At 39.2% G+C, this 22,484-nt stretch overlaps 1 protein-coding gene across 2 annotated transcripts in view; it reads left to right on the top strand.

The window, feature by feature from the left end:
* FAF1 (Fas associated factor 1) overlaps positions 1-22,484 on the top strand; it is a 420,864-nt gene that overhangs the window by 53,867 nt on the left and 344,513 nt on the right. For both annotated transcript variants that reach the window (XM_036754937.1, XM_036754938.1), the window contains exon 2: positions 15,643-15,711. In XM_036754937.1, the coding sequence (XP_036610832.1) occupies positions 15,643-15,711 (69 nt within the window). The remainder of the gene's footprint in view (positions 1-15,642; positions 15,712-22,484) is intronic.

The following is a 22,484-nucleotide window of genomic DNA, read 5'->3' on the forward strand; positions in this document are numbered from 1 at the left end:
TGAATGTGAGGTAATATGGTTAGACCTGTGTTTTGGGAATATTACTTTGATAGCTGAGTAGACGGGGAGTGCTAGAAAGCCTGAACCATGACTGTGGCAACCTCTCTGAGTGTCATGCTGTAGAATTTGAATTGCAGCTGTAGTACTTAGAGCAAGTTTGTTGTGAGACACAACTTTGTATTACTCTTCCTCCTGCATTTCTTTGTTTTAGGAAAACCAGCCTATTTGTTGTTTCCATACAGGATTTTCTTTTCCCCCATCTCTATGCTTTTGCACACAGTGTCCTCTGTGCTTATAATGTCTTTTCTCTTCCTCTACAACTCATAGAATCCCAACTTCCTTCTAGGCTTAGCTTACGAGTGACCTCCTACAGGAGTCCTATTCTGATCTCCTCAGTTACTAGTACCCTTTCTATGGAAATTAGATCTATAATACATTGTAGACATTTTCTAACTGATTGTAGAATGAATGAAATTAGATTATGTATGGTAGGTGTATGTGTGTGTATGGTAGGTGTATGTGTGTGTATGTTAGTATATATATACGTGTGTGTGTATGTGTTTATGGATGGATTATTGGGAGAATTGACCAGCATCTTGGGATTTGTACTTTAGAGGGTTGCAAGCATTTCCCCCTCAGCTTTGAGAGCCATTTGGGACTCTGGTGATGTCTGAGCCATAAGGTGGACTTGAGTCAGGCTCAAGAGCCATACATTCTGCAAGAGGAGGGAGATTTCATTCTGAGTCAGGAAAAACAATACAGCTCCAACACTGGGGCAATAAGCAAAAAGAGAAAGAAAAAAAGTAAACCTAGTTGGAGCAGAGAAAGGAGGGGCTGAGGTAGGCCATTGCTGCCACAAGCATCCCAGAAGAGTGGCACTTGAAGTTACTGCTTGTGCTCACCTCTTTCAGAACTGAAGACATTCCAAGAAAAGGCCTACTCTTCCTCCAACTTTCTTTGTCCCTTAGGAGACACTATAAATGATAACATTCCCTACTTAATGTTTTCAGTAACTTAATTTTTTGCCATAATATTAAAGAAGGAAGGGGTTAACTAGAAAGAAACACATTCAAATTAGGAAAGATGGACAAACTTCTTTCTAAATGTTATGGATTTGTATAGAGTAATGACTTGGCCTTAGTGACTTGCCTCACTAACAGCAGTAATAGAAAGAAGGCCGTAGGTTACAGATACTATGAAAGTAGAAAATCTGGTGTGGACCATCATTGAAGACTATGGTTCAAATCTTGGTCCTGCGATCCTTGCCTGCTTCAGTGTGTTTCTTTCTCTATAAAACCAGATGAGATGATATGTAAGATCCCTTTTGGCTCAAGTGCTATGATTCTGTGGTACCATTGGAGCATTTCTGTTAGATGCTGGCAGAGTTCTGTGCAAACAGTGGTGAGGTCAGCAATCTATTCAAAGCAATTAGCTTGTGTCTAAGAGTCAGAAATGAACTTTTCGTTTTTTACATAATCATTGAAAGTCTTGCTGTCAGGAAATTAATTGGCAGTTGTATTGAAAAGACTTACTTTCAGTGAAATCCATTATTATCAGTAAATTTTATCAAAAACTTAGCAAATGATGCAATAGCATAAGCCTTTTGGAGTTAGAGTGACTACTTAATGAGTCCTCTGATTGCATCAGCCCCACCCTGGGACTCTTTGGAAGCTGTTGAGCAATTGAAATGATCTTGGAATGCCACTCTGTGAGAGGATGCTTATGGGCCTCTTCTCTTACCCAGAATATGCATTTATAAAACTCTGAAATAAGGCCCACATTGCTGACTATAGCAGTTGGTTTTAATGAGATTCAAATGTTTTTGGGAAAACTGATGTAGTACGTTAAATCAGAAAAAAAATGTTTGAATTGAAATAATTTAGCTTTCATGGTCTCTCCCCTCCCCACCCCTCACCCCCATTTTTTAGAACAGCCTCTTGAGCTCCCTTTCTCTTTTGATGGCTTCTGTTGCTTTCTTGCCCCACCCCACCCCCCAGCAGTAAATAGTAGCATTCTAATTATTTCAAACAGGATTGTTATTTCAAGGGGAAGTAAGTAGCAGAATTAGAGGAACAAGATAGAGTGTATTTTCATACATATGTTATTAATAAAAAAACAGGGACTGAGAAATGTAATATGCATTCAGAAGGACTTTTTCACATTTTTCCGTCCATTGATGTTTCAAGTTTTTAAATACTTCAATATGATTACACTAAGAGCCAATATTGAAGATCGAGAACCACAGAGGGAAAGTGATTTTAGCAAGTTGTGGGTGACTTTAAAAGCCAAACAAAGGATTTTATACTTAATCCTGGAGTTAATAGGGAACCACTGGAGTTTACTGAGTATGAGGGTGACATGGTCAGATCTGTAATCACTTTGGCACCTAGATGGAGGATGGACTTTAGTGGGGAGACATTTGAGTCATGGGAGACCAGCCACTGGTATGATGTAATGGGGGCCTTCACCAGAGTGGTGGCAGCATCAGAGGAGAGAAGACAATGAATATAAGAAATGTTACCAAGATGTCTATTGAGATATCCAGCTCAAGATGTCTAATAGACAGTTGGAGATGTGAGCACAGCTGAGGGGAAGCAGAGAGATTAGGGTTGGTAAACTGATTTGAGAATTGTCTGCATAGAGTTAGACAGTAAATATTGAGCACCTGTGTTAAGCACGGGATACAAAGAAAGGCAAAAGATAGCTCATGTTCTCAAAAAACTCACAATTCTAATGGAGGAGACAACATATACAAACAGCAGTGTACAAACAAGCTATATACAAGATAAACAGGAAATAATCAATAGAGGGAAGGCACTAGAATTAAGAGAGCTTTGGAAGGGCTTCCTATAGAAGATGGGATTTTAGTTGGGAGGAAGCTAGGAAAGCCAGCAGGCAGAAATGAGGAGGGAGAACATCCTGGGTAGGGGGACAACCAGTGAAAATGCCTGGTGTCTGGAAAAGGACTATCCTGTTCAAGGAACAACGAGGAGGCCATTGCCACTGGTTCCAAGAATACATTTAGAAAGGGGTCTTCAAAGGATAGGGAGGTAGGCTAGGTTATAAAGGGCTCTGAAAGCCAAATAGAGGGTTTTCTGTTTTATACTGAAGGTGATGAGTTTATTGAGTAGGAGGATGATGTGATCAAATTTGTACTTTAGAAAAATCACTTTGGCATCTGAGTGAAGGATGGACTGAGTTGGAAGAGACTTGTGGCAGGCAGACCAACCAGCAGCCTATTGCAACAGTCTAGGCAGAAGGCGATGAGGACCTGAAACACAGTGGTACCAGTATCAGAGGAGAGAAAGGAGAGCATTTGAGAGAGATTGCAAAGGGAAAATTGACAAATCTTGGCAATGGGGAGTGGGGCGTGGCAATGAGAAATAATTAGAACTGGAGCCTGACACATATGATTCAGGCCAGGGTGACTGGGAGGATAGTGGTGCTCTTGATAGTGACAGAGAGGTTTGAAGGGCAGAGGGATTGGAGGGAAAAATAATAATAATGAATTCACTTTTTTATGTGAATGAATTCACTTTTACATGTTGAGTCTAAGGTGTCTAATAAGTAATGGAGATGGGAGATGGGAGGGCAGCAGAGAGGTTAGAGCTATATAAATAGATTTGAGAATCATCAACAAAGTGATGATAATTAAGTCAATGAGAACTGAAGAGATCATGAAGTGAAATAGTATAGCGGGAGAAGAGCCATACCCATGGTTATTAAAGTATGGATGTGGATAAGGATATTCAGCAAAGAAAACAGAGAAGGAGCAGTCAGATAGGTAGGAGGAGAATCAGAAAAAAATGGTGTTCAACAACCTGGAGAGAAGAGAATATTAAAGAGGAGAGGGTGATCAGCAATGTCAGAGGCTACAGAGAGGTTCAAGCGAATGAGGACTGAGAAAAGGCCACTGAATTTGGCAATGAAGGAAGAGATCATTGGTGAATTTGGGGAGAGCAGTTTTTTGTGGAAGCTGGATGATAAAAGGTTAAGAAGAGAGGGAGAGGTGGCCTCTATTGTAGATGGCCTTTTCAAGGATCTTGGCCTCTAGTGGCAGTAGATGTGGGCTGATAGAGGAGATAAAAGGATAAAGTAAGGAGTTTTTGAAGTTGAAGGAGAAATGGACATTTGAAGGTAGTAGGGAAGAAACCAGTAGAGAGGGAGAGATTGAACATAAGATATGAAGCAAGGTTCTTAGCTGAGGGGGAAGGGTATGCGTGTTATGAGAGCCATGGGAAATTTGAGGAGGGGTGGAAAGGTTTGGAAAAAGTTGCCATTGGGAGTGAGATAGTGAATCAGTTAGGTAGAAAAGAATTGTTTAGTAGCAGTGAGGGCCCAATTGCAATTATGTAATGGATCCAGTTGTCGAGGTTCCAGTCAGCATGGTTTTGTGATTTTCTCCAGCTTCATTGAGCAGTACATGGCCAGGACTGGGAATATCTAAGGTTCAAGCTTAGCTGGGCATATCCAGTGTTAGATAATGTGGCAAGACCCTCAAGAAAAGAGGATAGGTGACAGTGAGCATGAACAATAAGGTTTGGGATTGCAAGGCAGAGGGAGAGGCAGAAGGACAGCAGATTGTGAACAGATAAGGGAATTTCAGAGTTCATGAACATGGAAATACAGTGTTCTTGTGGTTAATGCCCAGATCCAAGGTATAACTATCTCTCTGTGTAGCTGAAGTGGGTTGGAAGAGAAGGTAATATGAGATATGAATAAATTGAGGAATCGTAAGGTTAGGACAGGCCTGTACAACCTGTGGGCTGGCCCTTGGGCCACTTGTGGCAAGCCAAAGGATTCCTGGTAGCCCATGAAAAATGTAGAGGAAATGTAGAGAAAATCCTTTGGCGTTCTGCAGGTTGTGCAGGCCTAGGTTAGGAGGTTGGAGGGAGTATCAGTATGTCTATAGTCCCCTACTTTGAAGGCAGATATTGGGAAGAAAATGAAGAAAGCTAGGCACTGAATTCCTTGAGTAAAGAGGGGCAGTATCCTTAGACCATAGCTACCAGATTTTTGGTACTTCATCATTTGATTGACAACAGATGACTACTTCTTCAGAGCATTCAGCTCTCTCCTTTTTCAGCAATAACCTTAATTTTGTTTTTTGACTGCATATGTAGTTATCCTTTTCCTTCCCTTCCTTATCTCAACTCAGTAAGCATTTATATGTCAGTCACAGTGCTAGCTGCTGGCACCACAAAAATGAAAATAACACCTAATCTGTTCCATTGATTAACTTTTCTATTTTATAACTAGTACCAAATGGTTTCGATGATTATTGCTTTATAATAGAGTTCCAGGTTTGGAAGTGTTTCTCCTTCATTCCTTCTTTGGAAGTGTTTTTCCTTCATTCCTTCTTTCATTTCATTCCTTCCTTCATTTCATCAAATATTTTTTTTTCTCCAAATGAATTTTATTTTGTCTGGTCCTTTAAAGTATGGCCTTGTTAGTTTGACATAGCTTGAATCCATAAATTAATTTGTATGGTGTTATCTTTTTTTTGTATAACTTAGTTTTGGTCACTGAAAATTCCTCCAATTATTTAAGTTCTTTATTTCTTTAAGGAGTAATTTTCTAATTGTATCTATATAGATGTTGGATATACTTTGGTAGATTGAACCCCAGTTATTTTGTGCATTTTGTACTTCTTTCAAATGGGTTTTCCATTTCTTTTCTTTCCCTTCCTTCTTCCCTCCCTCCCTCTTTCTTTCTTTCATAGTCTTTCTCTCATAGTTTTCATCTCCTTTGACCATTTATTAATTGGGGAATGGCTCTTAAAAATTTGAGGCCCTCTACTATACACACCATAAATGAGATCTTTGTCAGAGAAGTTTGCTGCAAAGACTTTTCCTCAGTTACTAATTCCCTTGTAGTTTTAGCTGCATGCGTTATGTTAGTGCAAAAATTTTAACTTTATATAATAAAAATTTTCCATTTATCTTCTCTGATCCTATGTTTTGTTTGGTCATGGATTCTTCTTGCATCTATATATCTAAAATTTTCTTCCTTGCTTCTCTGCTTTGTTTATGATGTTTTCTTTTTGGAACTTATCTTGGTATATGTAGTGAGATGTTGATCTATATGTAATTTTTTGCCACATTGCTTTCTGGGCTGCCCAGCTGTTTTCGTCAACTACTAGTAAGTTTTTACTCCCATAACTGGGATATTTGGGCTTATCAAACATTAGGCTGTAGTGCTTGTTTGCTTTTGCACATTGTGTACTTAATTGTTCTCACCCATCAACCTCTCTGTTTCTTAACCATTACCAAATCATTTTGATCTATTCAAACTCAGGTTTTCCTGACTCCAAATCATAATCCGTATCCATTGTGTTACTTAGCATATGTATGCCTAAATTGTCAGACTGAAACAAAAGGAATGCCATATGTACACTGAAGAAAACACCAGAAGCTTTCCCCATACAGAACTAAATCAAGAATTTTCCTTGTCTCCTTTCTTCACTGTTATTTCACATAGTTCTGTAAATGCTAGCAAAGTTGTACATAAAAAATGGAATGGTAAACAACTGGGAAAAACTCATTGCAACAAGTTTCTCTGTTAAAGGTCTAATTTCCAAGAAATAAGAAAATCATTTGGATTTATAAGAGCAGTAGCTATTTCCCAATTGATAAATGTTCAAAGGATATGAATAGACAATTTTGAAAGAAAGAAATTTAAGTTAACAACAGCCATATGAACAAATGCCCTAAATCACTAGTAAGTAGAGAAGTGCAAATCAAAGTAACTCTGAGGTTGTACTTCAGAGTAAGACTAACAGCTGTGGCTAAAGAGAAAATGAAAGTGCCAGAGGGACTGTGGGACAACAGTGGCACATTAATTCCCAGGTGGTGGAGCTGCGAATTGGTCTAGTCATTCTGTAAAGCCATTTGAAACTATAGCACAGACAACACTAAACTGCTTCTCTTTCACCCACCAGTACCCAGACTAGGCCTATACCTCAAAGAGATCAAAGGAAGAGGAAAAAGGACCATACGGTACAAAAAGATTTTAGCAGCTCTGTAGTGACAAAGAACTGGAAACCTCAGCTTTGGGGAACAGCTGAACTCAATGGCCTATGAATGCCATGAATATCAAACAATAAGAAATGATGAGCTAGATGGTTTTGGAAAAAACTGGGAAGGTGTGTGAATCGGTGCAGAGTTAAGTGAACAGAAATAGACTAATTTGTATAACAACCAACAACATTGTAAAAACAAAACAACTGAAGTTGGCTTAAAGGTTTCTTTTGTAAACAAGACTAGATTTTACAGTAGGTTAGTAGATCCAGTACAGAGTACAGCCTTCTTTGTTTCCCTGTTTCTTCTTTAGGCTTCATCTATTTGTTTTGGGGCAGCTAGGTGGTACAATAGAGAGCACTGGGCTTGGAATCAGGAAGACTCATCTTGTAGAGTTCAACTCTGGCCTCAGACACTTAGTAGCTATGTGACCCTGGGCAAGTCACTGTTTTAACAATCCAGCTAGCAGCTTCTGTGGGGGCATAAGATGCACCCAGGAGGCTGCTGGCATGCCGGGAAAGCACAGGTTCTTTTTATCTGCTTAAACAAGGAAAGCACTGTGAAGGGGTTGACCAGCTTACTTTAATCCAGCATTCAGTTAGTTCAGGGGAGCATACAGGCAACATTCATTTAGTTCGGGGGAAAAATCCAGCACCCCGAACTTCAGAACTAAATACAAACAAATTACAAATATCAACAGACAGACCCAATACAGATTGATTCACTTACTTCAAGGGGAAAAAGCCAGCACCCTGAAGTTCAGAACATTTAGTTCAGGGGAAAAACAAAACCAGCACCCCGAACTTCAGAACAAAATACAAACAAATTACAAATATCAACAGACAGACCCAATACAGATTCATTCACTTACTTCAAGGGGAAAAATCCAGCACCCCGAAGTTCAGAACATTCATTTAATTTGGGGGGGGGAACAAAACCAGCATCCTGAACTTCAGAACAAAATACAAACAAATTACAAATATCAACAGACAGACCCAATACAGATTCATTCACTTACTTCAAGGGGAAAAAGCCAGCACCCCGAAGTTCAGAACATTCATTTAATTCGGGGGGGGGGGGAAACAAAACCAGCATCCTGAACTTCAGAATAAAATACAAATTACAAATATCAACAGACAGACCCAATACAATTCATAGTTACCAACATCTGGGCTCAGCCCGAGAGCAAGGGCTGGCCCAGAGTCACACTTGCCACTGCTCCCACGCCAACCGGAAAAGGAAAGAGGGATCTTCAAGCTGTCCTCTACCCTCCTATAGAGTTTTTGACATCATCAAGTGCTGCCTGAATGACCAGGGCTGATTGGTTCTTGAGTTGGCCCCTTCCCCTAGGTTAACACCCAATAGGGCGTGGCTCTGGAGTCAACACCTCCCCTCAGCCAGCCCCATGACTCATCACACAGGAAGTTCTCTGATTCCCATCATGGTCCGTGGGCTTCCTGCCCCGGAAGAGGTCACACAGGAAGTTCTCTGCTCATAGGCATGTGTCTCTGAGCTTCCTGCCCCGGAAGAGGAGCAGCAAGCCTGGCATCCAGCAAGGCCCAATGAGATAAACTGAGCCACCCAAAGAAAACAAAGGCCATTCTGGCCACAGTCACATAACCCTGTTTGCTTCAGCTCCTCATCTCTAAAAAGGAGCTGGAGAAGGAAATGGCAAAGCACTCCAATATCTCTGCCGAGAAAACCCCAAATGGGGTCCTGGAGCGTCAGACAGGACTGAACAGCAGCAGCTATATTTTTATTTATTGGAAGAGTGAGTTTGTCACTGCAGCACTCCTGAAGGTGGGCAAGGGAAAAATGACGTTGGGTAAAATCATTCAACTTCCGGCCTTTTGGATAGCTGTGGGGTAATGGGAAGAAGACCAGATCTTGTCAGTAGATCTAGGTGGCCACAGCTTTTCCATTATCTTAGCTTATTATGCGTCACTCTCTTTCCTACACACAGTTCAGTTAAACTGAACATCTTGCCCTTCTTTATGACATTCCACTTCTGGTACTGTTTCCAGAATGTGCTTCCTCATTGTCACCGTATTTCAGAATGGCTAGTTTGCTTGAAAATGCACTTCCTGTGCTGTCCTCTCTCTGAGGCCTTTCCTGGTACTCCCAGCTGCTGATCCCTGCCCCCATTACCCAGTATTAATTTTGTGTGTACGTATGTGTGCTTGTCTTGCTTGAGGGAATATTAGCTTCTTAAAGTCAAGGACTATTTGATTTTTTTTTTCTCTTATTCCTAAATACTAAATATAGTGTGTGGATATGTTGTGCGTACCCTTCTTTAATAAATGCTTGTTGATTGCTTGAGGGGCCTATTGTGAGGAAAACACTTGATGTGTCTTGAATGTGCTATGGAAATATTAAGTATGAATGTTAGATCATTGTGTTTGCTAAATGGATGACCCTGGCCTGGTCATTTGTTCTCTCTAAGCCTTAACTTCCCCATCTATGAAAATGGAGATAATATTTATATTACTTTACTTGAAAGGTGGCTATTAGAGGAGTGCTTTATAAATTGTAAAGTACTTTGTGAATGCTGGTTTTTTAATTACTCTAATTATCCCGTTCTCTGTTATTATTCAGTCAGCAAGCATTTATTAAACACTTACTATGTGCCAGTCACATGTAATAACATGCCACCCCCTTAGGTATTAGGATCAAATTACCAGCTGGAAATAAAGGTTTGACAGATAGATGGAGAGAGGGTAAACTTACTAGCTAGAATAAAGTCTAGGAAATATCTGTGGATCTTAATTATCCAGGCTATCTTGTCTCCTTTGACAACATGGATTGGAGTTGACTCAGGTTGCTCAGAAGTTGTGCCAAAATGGTATATTTTTTTTCAAGTTGAATAGACCAGATCAGTAATTTTCTCAGGCATCATACCTAGGGAAAAAAATGTTGATTCCCTTTGTACTCAATTGGCCTCATTATCTTGAATAAGGAGGAAATTTTGGTTCTCATACACTAAGCTGTAGTAGTTAATTTCTTTGTCTTATCTCCTGTGCTTGGAATGATAGGGAAGAAACTGCCTGGGGAGAAGCCCAGAAGAGATGCCAGTACGTCTGTCTTTCTGAAATGCCTGTGAATTTTCTGACTTTATACCAATCCCCTAATGGGCTGCTTGGTCCTTTCCTACCTGCTCTGAAGATGTTTATGCTGCTTCACATAATTTCAGTTATGTAATTAACTTGGGCTCTTAGTCCTGGTTAATAGATAATGCACCGTCTATAGGTTCTTAGGCTTGTCATTCAATAAACTAATTATCTGTGAGTTGACAATGTACAGTCTTTAATGCAAGAATGATATAGGTGGTGTGGGATTGTGTGTTTTAGCATTAACAGTGCTTCACATTCCTTTTGTCTTAAAGGATGTCTTACCACAAGTGCATCACCTTAGAGCAGCCCTGTAGGGGAGTATCCAACAATAAGACTTGGACTGAGGGTGGAGTGGGCGGTGGTAGCAGGAAGACACAGGACCTGCAAGGACAGAGAATCTTAGCTCTAGAAAGCAGGACACCCTGAAAACATACTATTGCATATTGATATAAAAAGGGAATATTGTAACTATAAAACATGTACTTAGCCCCACACTTTATATAATATGTAACTATTACAGTTCTGTGGTGGGAAAGACAAGAAAAAACTCTTCACAGGTTTTATTATTTAGTTATATAAATAAATACATATTGGGCATATGAAAAGAAAAAATTACATATCCTGACCGCAGGAAGCTTATATTTTGCAGGAGAGGTAGTGGACAGTACTACTGAAATGACTGAACAACAACAAGGTAGTATTTAATGGGCATGTTTCATACATCATGGCACTATGAAAAAGATGATTGCTGTCACCTTGGATAGCGAGAAGTGGAAGGTCAGTGAAGGTTTTATCACAATATTTTTCTAAATCTGTTTCTAAATACTGAACTTGAATAAAAGTGCAGAGGTGAGAGAGGGTGATACAGAACAGAATCACATAATATAAAATTTGGAACACACATTTTGTAAAGGCAGAGTGAGTTGTAATCAGTCAAGCAGATTGGGGATAGATTTTGGCAGGGCTTGGATGCCAAGATTCAGGAGATTAAAATTGATTTGGCAATGTGGAGCAACTCAGTTTTTTTTTTTTTTATAAAGGAGGGATGTGGTCATGGTAGCATATTAGGAAGATTCCTAAGGCAGCTTGTGTAGAAGGTGGATTGGATAGAAGAGGGACTAATATCATTATATAGCTAAATTTAGTCTATTTCATAATCACAGAATTTCAGAGTTAAAAGGGACCTTAGCAGTCATTTGGTGGAACCCATACCTGAAAAAGAATTCCCCCCCCCCCCCCCATAATATATCTGACAAGTTAACATTAGCTGTAGAAGACCTCTAGTAGGGGGAAACCCACTAAAATAATAATAGCTGCAACTTATGTGATAATTCAAGGTCTGAAAACCACCTTATATACATTTTCTCATTTGGTGGAGTGATGGCAAGCAGTACAGCAGGTTCTCGTCCACAAAACTCCTTCAGACAGATCTAGATAATGCACCAGGCTGAATCCTGATGAGGAAATCCAGAAAAAAAAATCAGTCATTTGTTTAGTCCATATTGGCATAGGGAGACAGACATGGAGCTCTGCAGACACTTGGGGATGGGGTTGGGCCAGGAGTGTGCAGGCAATCTAGTGCCCAGGGAAACGCTGTGCACTAGCACAAGAGGGGGTTCTAGACCCATACTGAGACACCCCACCCCCGGACCCATACTGGGCACTGTTATGGGGATATATATGAACTGGTAGCTTTGTTGCCTTCTACCCAGTTCTGGGTTACAAATCCAGAGGGCTGAGAAGGGGACTTGTGTATAGGAGTGGGGGTGTTCTTGGGTAGGGATGCCCTGGACAGTGTATCAAGAAAAGAGGAAATTCAGAAACCAGAAGCAGAGATGGAGTGGTTTAGACTCCAGGTGCAGAACAGGGTCTCCTTTTTACCATCTAGCCCAACCTTCAGAGCAACAACCACAGCAGGAATCCCAGACCAAAGGGGAGCGCACAGTTCTGCTGTTCTGAACCAACAGAGCTTTCCAGCTGGCTGATAGGGGCAGAATCCATCAGCAGAACCTGAAAACCATGTCAGAAACTTGCAGAGCTCAGACAAAGGCAGCAATCAGACATTGGGGAACCCTGAAAGTTCCCGGCCTTTCTTTGAGATTCTGGAATAACACAGTACTCAATATGTCAAGAAAACAGCAACAGAACCAGCCTAGACTTTCCTTCCAAAAGTGTGGCAGATAGATGTTAGCCCCAACATTAATTAAGTCTGGTGTCACTAAGTAGGCTGGTAGAATGAGTGTGAGCTTGTGTGCACATGTGTGTTCTCTCTCTCTCTCTCTCTCTCTCTTCCCCCCCTCCCCCCAACCTTACAGACTGTTAGGGAAGCTCAAGGCACAAATCCAGAAGAGAATGACAATTAGCAAAGCCTCAGAGAAAAACACAGCTTGGGCACAAACTAGAATTTTTGTAAGATATCAAGCAAGAGTTTAAAAAAAAAGTTTCCTTTTTTGGGGGGTGGGGGTGAGGTAAATAAAATGAGACTACTTGAGTTAAAAAAAATGGAAGAAAGAATAGGGAAGTGAATTAACACTTGGCACAAGAGGGACAAAACCATGTTCTAGCAACAAACTCCCTGAATATTAGAATGGACCAAACAGAAGCCAGTGACTCCATGAGGCAATAAGAAATATAACAAAGTCAAAAGACTGAAAAAAAAAAAGAAAATCTAAGATATCTATTAGCAAAACAACTGACCTGGAAAACAGATTGGGGGGCAACAAACGAAGAATCATTGGATTATCTGATTGCCATGACCAAAAAAAGAGTGCAGGCATCCTGTTTCAATAAATCTTTTTTTTTTTTTAAATTTAATTTTTTTATGAGACAAACAGGGTTAAGTGACTTGCCCAGGGTCACACAGCCACTAAATGTCTGAGGCTGGATTTGAACTTAGGAAGATTAACCTTCCTGACTTTAGGCTTGGTATTCTATATCCATTGTACCACCTCGCTGCCCATTTCAAGAAATCTTAAAAGAAAATTGCCCAGATCTCTTGGAACCTGAGGGTAAAGTAGAAATAGAAAGAATCCAATGGTCACTTCATGAAAGAAGCCCCGAAATGACAACTTCCAGGAACATCATGGCCAAAATCCAGAATTTTCAGGTCAAAGGAAAAAATACTGCAAGCAGCCAGAAGGAAAATTCAAGTACTGAGGATCTAGAGTAAAGATCACACATGATTACATACTCCAAAGAAGCAGAGAACTTGCAATACAGTATTCCAGAAGGCAAAAGATATTAGTTTATAGCCAGGAATAACTTACCTAGCAAAACTGAGTATAATGCTGCAGGAGAAAGAATGGATATTTAATGACATAAAGGACTTCCAAGCATTCCTGACAAAAAGACCAGAGTTGTGGAGAAACTTTGAAGTATAAATACAGGCATGAAAAGAAATAAAAGCAGATAAACATGATGAACAATGATAAAGGACTAAGGATAAGTGGCTTACGTTTAAATATTGGAGATGATGCACGTCTCCCCTCTAAATCTTAACATCAGGAGTAATAGAGGGAGTCCAACTGGACATGAACTGAGAGCGGTTCTGTTATGTCTTGATGATCTGAAGGAAAAAATGGAAAGATAGAGGAAGCAGAATACACTGGGGTGGGGGAAGGGATAAGAAGGTTAGGAAACATTATTTCATAATCAGGGTGTACCAAGTAGACTTCTGTATGAACAAGGAAGAGGGTTTGAGGGTTCCTGCTGATACTTGAACTTCGCTTATCTGTACTGGTCAAAAGAAGGAAGAATACATACATCAGTACCCATGCAGCAGTGAAATAGGGAAGGAGAATAGTGAAAATAGGAGGGAAGGTAGGTTAAGGTTCTACACAAAACAAACGTTTAAGGATGTACAAAAATAATAATAACTTTTTGAGGTGGCAGAGAATCTGAGGGGTGTCCACAAATTTGGGAACCAATGAACAAATTATTATATATAAATGGGATGGAATATTATTGTTAGTGAAATGAATGACCATGATTCCATAGGACTAATCATGAAACAGGGTTCCTGCCTCTTGACAGAAAGGCGAAAGACTCCAAATGCCGAATGAGAGTAATTTTTTTTGGATGTGGCCAGTGTGGAAATTTGTTTTGATTCACTATCCGTGTTGGTAATGGGTTTTGTTTTTCTTGTATTCTCAACTGGGGAGTGGGATGGGACAGTGAGAAGGTAGATTTTGGCTGACTGAAACAAAACATTTAAAATAAATAAGAATTTGATCCTTCCTTTCTTAGCCCTGAAATGAGCTAACATTTCTCAGATTGTGTGTAGATCATGTTTTAACAATGACAGATTGAAGATGAAAAATTTGTGAGGTTTCATGGTACCAAACTTAAACATAGTAGGCACTTAAAAGATATACAAGTGTTTGTCTCTCTGGTAGAGGAGGTAGAATTCTGGACTTGGAATCAGGAAGAGCTAGTGTTGAATCTTGCTTTAGACTTACTAGCTGTGTAACCCAGGGCAAGTCTTTTCTCATGCCTTGAGCTCAGCTTTTTCCAATCAAGAAGCCCTGAATTCAAATCTGGCCTCAGAAACTTATTAGTTGTGAGACCTTGGGCAAGTCACTTAACCTCTGCTTATTTTATTTTCCTGTACTGTAAAGTTAGGATATTTATAGCACCAACTTCTTAAGAATATTGTGATGATTAAAATGAGATGTTTGAAAAGTGCTTTGCAAACCTTAGAATGCTATGCAAATATTATTATTAAAATGAATTAAGATATTGAAAAATCATTTTATTCTTTAAAGCTTATATAAATGTCAGCTATATGATACTGTTTACCTTGCTGCCACGAGAAGATTGAAAAGTGAAGCGAGGCCCATTGGATTTTTTCCTCTTCTGTAAAGGATCTTTTAAAAAACATGTCTTCAGTCATGGAATACTAGATCAATAGTATATTTTTGTTCATATACTGGAGATAGTGTGATGCAATGAAAAGACCCCTAGATGCAGGTTCAGGAGGCTGGCACTCAAGGTACCTGTCTGTCTTTGGCCCAGTGTGTGGCCGGCCGTGTACAGCTCCTTTATCCTAGGGTTCTCGATTTGCCCTTTTCCACTGGGAGTTTGATAGACTGGGATGTCTCCATCTCAGATTTAATAGTAATAAGAACACTTAGCATGTATTTACAGATCATTTTAAGGTTTGCAAAGTACATTACTTGTTGTTACGTCGTTTGATCCTCACTACAACCTTGCAAAATGGTGCCATTATTATCCCTATCTTATAGATGAGAAGACTGAGGCAGACAGAGGTAAAGTGACTTGTCTGAGCTCATACCACTAGTAAGTTTCTGTATTTGGATTTGAGCCCACGTCTTCCTGACTCCAAGTCCAGGGCTGGAATCCGTGAGCTACCTGGCCGCCTATGTGTCTAACAGATCCACTCACTTTGATACACTGGACAGTGGTTAGGATTGGTCCTCCTATTGTTATGCTTTAAAAGCTAATCTGTTGTCTTATCCCCATCTAAATATTATTCTTGTTTATTTCATTTTCAGGCATGTACTGGCATTGAAAACATCGATGAAGCCATTACATTGCTTGAACAGAATAACTGGGACTTGGTGGTAAGTGGTTCTACTGTTTCCAGAATGTCTTGGCAACACTTAGATGTTAAGATTGTCTCACTGTCCCTCATATTTACATTTCACAAGGGGATATAGGAACATTTAGTATGTTGTAAATTTAAAGAAATAAAAGTCCCACAACACGTTTTAGAGATTCGGATTCCTGTATAGAGATGTAAGGCATCTTGGATTTATCCAGAAGCATATCCATGTGTTTTTAGCCAGTGGCTAAGCCAAGTGTGTAGATTGATTTATAGCTTATTGTTCCTCAGATTAACCACCAGGCCATACAGGGGCTTTCTTCTTGTCAGCTGCATATTTATTACCGTATTTATAGATGGAATCACCAGCCTAACCTAGATGGCCATATCGTGGTGTTCTGCAGACCATAAACAAAGACTTCATTAGTGAAGAGTAAAGTTTGTCCTGGAGATTTAAAAAAAACCTCGCACAAAGCATAGTCGTCCTTCTCCTGGATGGCCTCACTGAAATAGAGAATGAAAGTTCTCTGCTTTCTTTACACTCCCTTCCGTTGTCGATCTAAAGCAGACACTGAGCCATGTGTCTTCATGCACATCAGTTTTCGTGAATGGAAGTCAAAGCTTATTTCTGTTAATTTTGTTGAACATGGCGCTGCTCTTACAAAGGTAGTATAGTCTTCCAGGTTACACTTTTTGATACATCCATTTTAATTTCTCTGCTCATTCAAGGTTATTTAATTGACACCTATTTTTCTCAAAGCCTTTATCCACTCATTGTTGGATTCTTGCAGCATATACCTGTCTTGGCAGGATGAAAAGGGTGTCTTCACTAAGTCAGTCATGTGCATGTACACAGACAAATGTGCGGGTGTGTGCTTGCTGTGCGCCCCCCCACCCCACCACCAACCTTCCTTGTCATGGATTGAGCCCCACACCTGAGTTCTAATCCCATTTGTTTGGTTGGTTTTTTTTTTTGCTTTTTGGCAGGGCAGTTGGGGTTAGGTGACTTGCCCAAGGTCACACAGCTAGTAAATGTGTCAAGTGTCTGAGGCCGGATTTGAACTCAGGTCCTCCTGACTCCAGGGCCGGTGCTCTACTCACTGCGCCACCTAGCTGCCCCTTTCTAATCCCATTTGTACTCTTCACTGACTTGGGGGGCATTGGGAAAGTTCCTTCTTCCTGGACTTCAATTTCTCCATCTAGAAAGTGAAGACTGACTTATCTGTCCAAGGTAATAATGCCTGTTTTTATAGTACTTGAAAGTTTACAGTATTCTTCCCTTAGCACAACTGTGTGAATTCGATGGTACTGTTATGCCCATTTCACGGATGGAAAAATTGAAGTTCAGAGTCATTTGACATGCCTAAGACCCCACAGCTAGGAAGTAACAGAGCCAGACCTCAAATTTGAATCCAAAATAGTTCTCTTTACTCTAGATGTTGCTGCCATACAAAGCATAACCTTTTCTCTTCCCTGCAAAGGGTTTCTAAATTCTAAGAAAGAAAACAAAATGAATATGAGCTAAATGCAGGTTTTGTCCAGTTTTTTGGTAGCAATGTGGTAAATGAGCCTTGGGACTGGGTGTCTTGTCCCTTCCACTAAGTAGTTCCTTTAAGGTGGGCCCTGTCTTCTCCTCTGTGTGTAGCTTGGTTAAGTGTATGTTAATTTACATATCGTCTTCATTAAAGTGGAATCTCCTTAGGGACATCTACTGTTTTTGCTTTTCCTTGGTATCCTCAGGGCAAGCACAGTGCCTGGCAGATAGATAGAAAGTGCTTAATAAGTGATGTTTGATCGATTAAGAGCACCTTCGGCAAAGTGCTTCACTTCGCTGTGACTTAGTCTCTCTTCTGTCAAATGAGGGGTTGAGACATGGTTATTTTTAGTTCCTTTCCAGATGTAAAATTTTATGACTTGGAACATAATTTTTCTATTTTAAATGTTTATGGACATAGTTTATACTCTTTCTTTTGTTACATATTGTTAATCATATCTATTATTTATTTGATGCCATGTGCTTGGTGTGGAGTGAATACAAACCAGTTATAACAATTATAATACTTCTGATGGGAAAATGGAATTTGTGTTATCATTACAGACATGGTTTTCAAGAGCACATTGTGGAAAAGTGAGAGTTGCTTATATTTATATGGTGATGTTGGGGCAAAAACTAAACTTGGAGCCTTGAATTTTTTAAATGTTGTTTTTAGCTATGAAACATACATTTTTTTCTCCCTTTCACCTCCCTCCACCCAAAGGAAAAAAAGGAAAGAAAGAAATACGTGATTTCTGTATTAAGCACATTTGAGCTTATTGGTCACGTCCAAAAACACATTTCTTGTTCTTCGTGTTAGTCCACATAATTGTTTACAAATGACCATTGTCTCTAAACATCCTTGATTTGTAGCTCTTAGAAATCGTCTGCTATCGTGTGTCTGAGGCTGTCTTTGAACAGAGGAAGATGAGTCTTCCCTACTCCAGGCCTGGTGCTCTGTGCACTATGGCGCCCCCTAGCTGCCCCCAAAGTTATACAAATGGTAACAGGCAGAGTCAGAATTCTAATTCAGCTCCTCTGATTCTGTTTTGTTTTCCACTACATCCTGCTGCCTCTTTTTCTTTGACCCTTGTAATTAGATTTTTACGGACTGAACAACTAGAATCTCTCCTACTTGGAATCATGAAAGGTACTGGAGAAGCTACCTTGTCCAGCCCAGACTTCAGTAGAATCTCTACATACACATCTGACAAAAGGAGAGTCATCCTTCCTTGGTTCGGAAACATCTAATGAGGGAGAGCTAATGAAGGGGAACCCCCTCTTTACAGGCAGCCCTTACTACTTTGGAATATCTCTAGTTGTTAGGAAATGGAAGCATCAAGCCTAGATTTCCCTCATTGTTCCATGTTCTGCCACTTGGATCCAAGGACAACTCTAGTCTCTTATGCATACGACAGATTTTCAAATTCTTGAAGCTCTTTTAAAATCCAGTCATGTGAGAAAATCCAGAATTCAGTGGAGGAACCATGGTGTACTGCACTTTGGAATGAGGATCACTCCTTTTCTTTAGGCTTCGCCTCTTGCAAACTCTAACATCCCTGCCCTTCGGGGACTTTCTTAAGCCGTTCACCCTGCTTTGCCTTCTTTTCTCTTCCCTTCTTTCTTCCCAGTTTTGACCCCATCATTAAACAATTCATTTCTACATTGGCTTCTGCCTTAAACTCCCCCACTGAGTTTTCCTGTCACCACTCATCTCTGATGAATTACCAGCCCTGGATTATTCCCACCAGTGCATGGCTTGAGGTACTTGTCATTAGAGTATACCACAGGTCATCTCTATGTAGTTCTTCAGAAAAAACCCAACATACCAAAAAAACTAATATGTGCTTATTTCCCTCGTCTTTGTAAAAAAGGGGAAGGGATGTGCCTTGTCATGCTCTGTAATTACTCAGTAGTGCTTCAGTTGTTTTGTTGTTCTTTCCATTTACATTTTTGTAGTCATTGCATATATTTGCTAGTTGTTGTGTAATTTTGTATTAGTTTATTTAAGAATTTCCATGTTTTTCTGTTTCATCATATTCTTTGTTTCTTACTGTAATATTGTTACATTCATGAACCATTCCCCAATCATTGGACGTCTTGTTTATACTTATTTGCTGCCCCAAAAAGTGCCGTCGTAAGTTTTTTGATGTATATGAGGGCCTTTCTTTTTCTGTCATTGTGCTCTGTAGGTGACACTGACCTCTTTGCTGTTCCTCATATAAGACACTCCATCTCCCAACTTGGGGCATTTTCACTGGTTGTTTCCCGTTCCTGGAATGCTCTCTTCCTTCATATCTCAGCTAAAATCCCAGCATGTGCAGAAAGCCTTTCTTGATCCCTCATGATTCTAGTGCCTTCCCATTGTTTTATCTAAAATTTATTCTGTGTAAAGCTTATTTCTACATGGTTATTTGTATGTTGTCTCCCACATTAGACTAGGAGCTCCTTAAGAGCAGGGACCATCATTCGCCTTTCTTGTGTTCCCAGCACATAATATAGTGCTTTGAACATTGTAGGAGGGCTTAGTAAGTGTTTATTAACAGAATAATTTATTTTTAAATTTAAAAAATTATTTAAATCAGGTAAGATCCACCTTGAAAAAGAAAGAAAAACAAATTGTTTGTTAAAAACATGTATGGTCAAATTAAAACTAATTTCTGCATTGGCTGTATCCAAAAAAATTATGCCTCATCTTACACTGAGCCTTTCCTCTGTAACAAGGTGGATTGGAAGTTTCATCATAAGTCCTCTGGAATCATGGTTGGTCATTACACTCATCAGAATTACTAAATCTTTGTTTGTCATCGTTATCATTTTATACATTGATTTTCTGATTCTGCTCATTTTACTCTGCATCAATACATACAAGTCTGTTGTTGTTCAGTTGTTTCAGTTGTGGCCGACTCTTTGTGACCTTATTTAGGATTTTCTTGGCAAAGATACTGGAGTGATTTCCTGTTTCCTTCTCTAGCTTATTTTACAGATGAGGAAACTGAGGCAAACAGAGTTAAGCGACTTGCCTAGGGTCACATAGCTAGTAAATGTCTGAGTCCAGATTTGAACTCACGAAGGTGAGTCTTCCTAACTCCATGCCCAGCACTCTGTTCACTGTGCCCCCTGCCTGCCCCATACAATATCAATACATTGGAAAACTTATTGATACATTGGGAAAAGTCCAAAAACATGTGAAATATGTAATATATGTAACATCTTTGGACCTCTTCCCTTCACAAGTTGTAATTTGTGTCTTCTTATATCTCTCTTCATTCAAGACTGGCTTGATCTTCATAATTTTGTTAAATTCATTTTTGATTTTTGTTGTGTAGTTCTTTCTATCTATGTTGTAGCTGCTGCATATATTGGGGTTTTGTTTTTTTTTCTTTTTGGCTCTGTTTTATTTGACTCTGCATCAGTTCATATAGATTTTTTATGTAATTACCACACATCATATCTTACAGCATAATATCTCATTGTCATGTATCGCAGTTTGTTTAGTATTTCCCAGTTGATGGGCATCTACTTTGTTTCTAGTTCTTAGTTATCACAAAATATGCTCCTGTAAATGTTTTGGCATATTTGGGAACTTTCCTCTTATCTGTGGCTTCCATAGGGTATGAGTCCAGTAATGGAGTCTTTGGTTCACAGAGTACGCCATTTCATGTCATTTCATTTCATTTACAGAGTTCCAAATTGCTTTCCAATGTGGTTGTACCATTTCATAATGCCATCAACAATCTGTTAGTGTGCCTGTCCTTCCACAACCCCTCCAACATTGACTACTGCCATTTGATGTCATTTTTGTCAGTTTTCAGGGTGTAAGGTGTTTGAAACCTCATGATTGTTTTGATGTGCATTTCTCTTATTTTTAGCTAATTGTAGCATTTTTTCATGTGGCTGTGAATATTCTGTAGTTCTTTTGAGAACTGTTTGTTCATATCCTTTTACCAGCTATCTGTGGGTAATGGCTATCTACCTCTTTCTCTCTCTCTCTCTCACACCCCCCCCCCCCCACACACATATCAAACCCTTATCAGGGAAATTTGATATAAAGATTTTTTTTCCCTCACTTTCCTTTTTATCCTAGGTGCATTAATGTTGTCTTTGCATAAGGTTTTCAGGTTCAAGTAATCAGTTATCAGTTTTGGCTTTTGTAATTCCCTCTATATCTTGTTTGGTTAAGACTACAATTCCTACCTGTGGCTTTGCAAGATTTATGATATGTTTCTCTTCTAATTTTTTTAATGGTATGATCTTTAATATTAAGGTCATGTATCCATTTATAATGTATTATGGGGTGTACTGTAGTGTAGTCTAATCCTCATTTCTGCCAGACTACTTTCCAGTTTTCCCAGCGGTTTATTACTAGAAAGGGAGTTTTTCCCTAGGTAATTTTTATTTTTTTCTTAAACACCGATTTATTGAGTTTTATTGTTCCTGAATATCCCTTGTCTAGTCTGTTACACTGATTTGTCTGTTCTTTAATGAGTATCAGATGGTTTTGATGATTACTACTTTATAATATACTTTAATATGTGCAAGTGCTATTCTTTGTCCTTACTTCTTTCCATTATTTCCTTTGATATTCTGGATCTTTTGTTTTCCTAAATGAATTTTGTTATTATTTTATCAAGTTATAAAAAGTATTCCCTTGGTAATCTGATGGGTATAGTATTGAAAGTATAAATTAATTTTGATAATATTGTTATTTTTATTATACTGATACGGACTACCCATGAGCAGCACTGAGTATTCTAGCTATTTAAGCTGTTTTTCATTTCTTTAAGAAATGCTTTGTAATAGAATCCATAAAAGTCTTTTGTGTAGTTTGGAAGGTTGATCCCCATATTTTATGCATTTTGCAGTTTTTTGGAGTGGGATTTCCTTTTCTATTACTATTGTTTATGTTTTGTTATTATTATATAGAAATACAGTTGATTTTTGAGAATATATTTTGTAGCCTGCAACTTTGCTGAAACTATTGATTATCTTAGTTAATATCTTTACTGTCCAAGTGAACCATCATATTGTTGGTAAACAGGAATTGTTTCATCTACTCTTTACCTATCGTTGTGCCTTTAGTTTCTTTCTCTTGTCTTTTTGCTCTTGCTAGCATTTCCAGACTATATCAAATAATAGTGAGGAGGACGGGCATTTTTGTTTCACTTCTGTATTCATTGTGTGAGAAACGTGGTTTTGGCGATCACTGGACTTCCTAGGCAGGGCCAAAGTCCTGAAGAAGAACCCTGTGATAATCC

The sequence above is a fragment of the Trichosurus vulpecula genome, chromosome 4 (assembly GCF_011100635.1).
Source record: "Trichosurus vulpecula isolate mTriVul1 chromosome 4, mTriVul1.pri, whole genome shotgun sequence".
Classification (NCBI taxonomy): Eukaryota; Metazoa; Chordata; class Mammalia; order Diprotodontia; family Phalangeridae; genus Trichosurus; species Trichosurus vulpecula.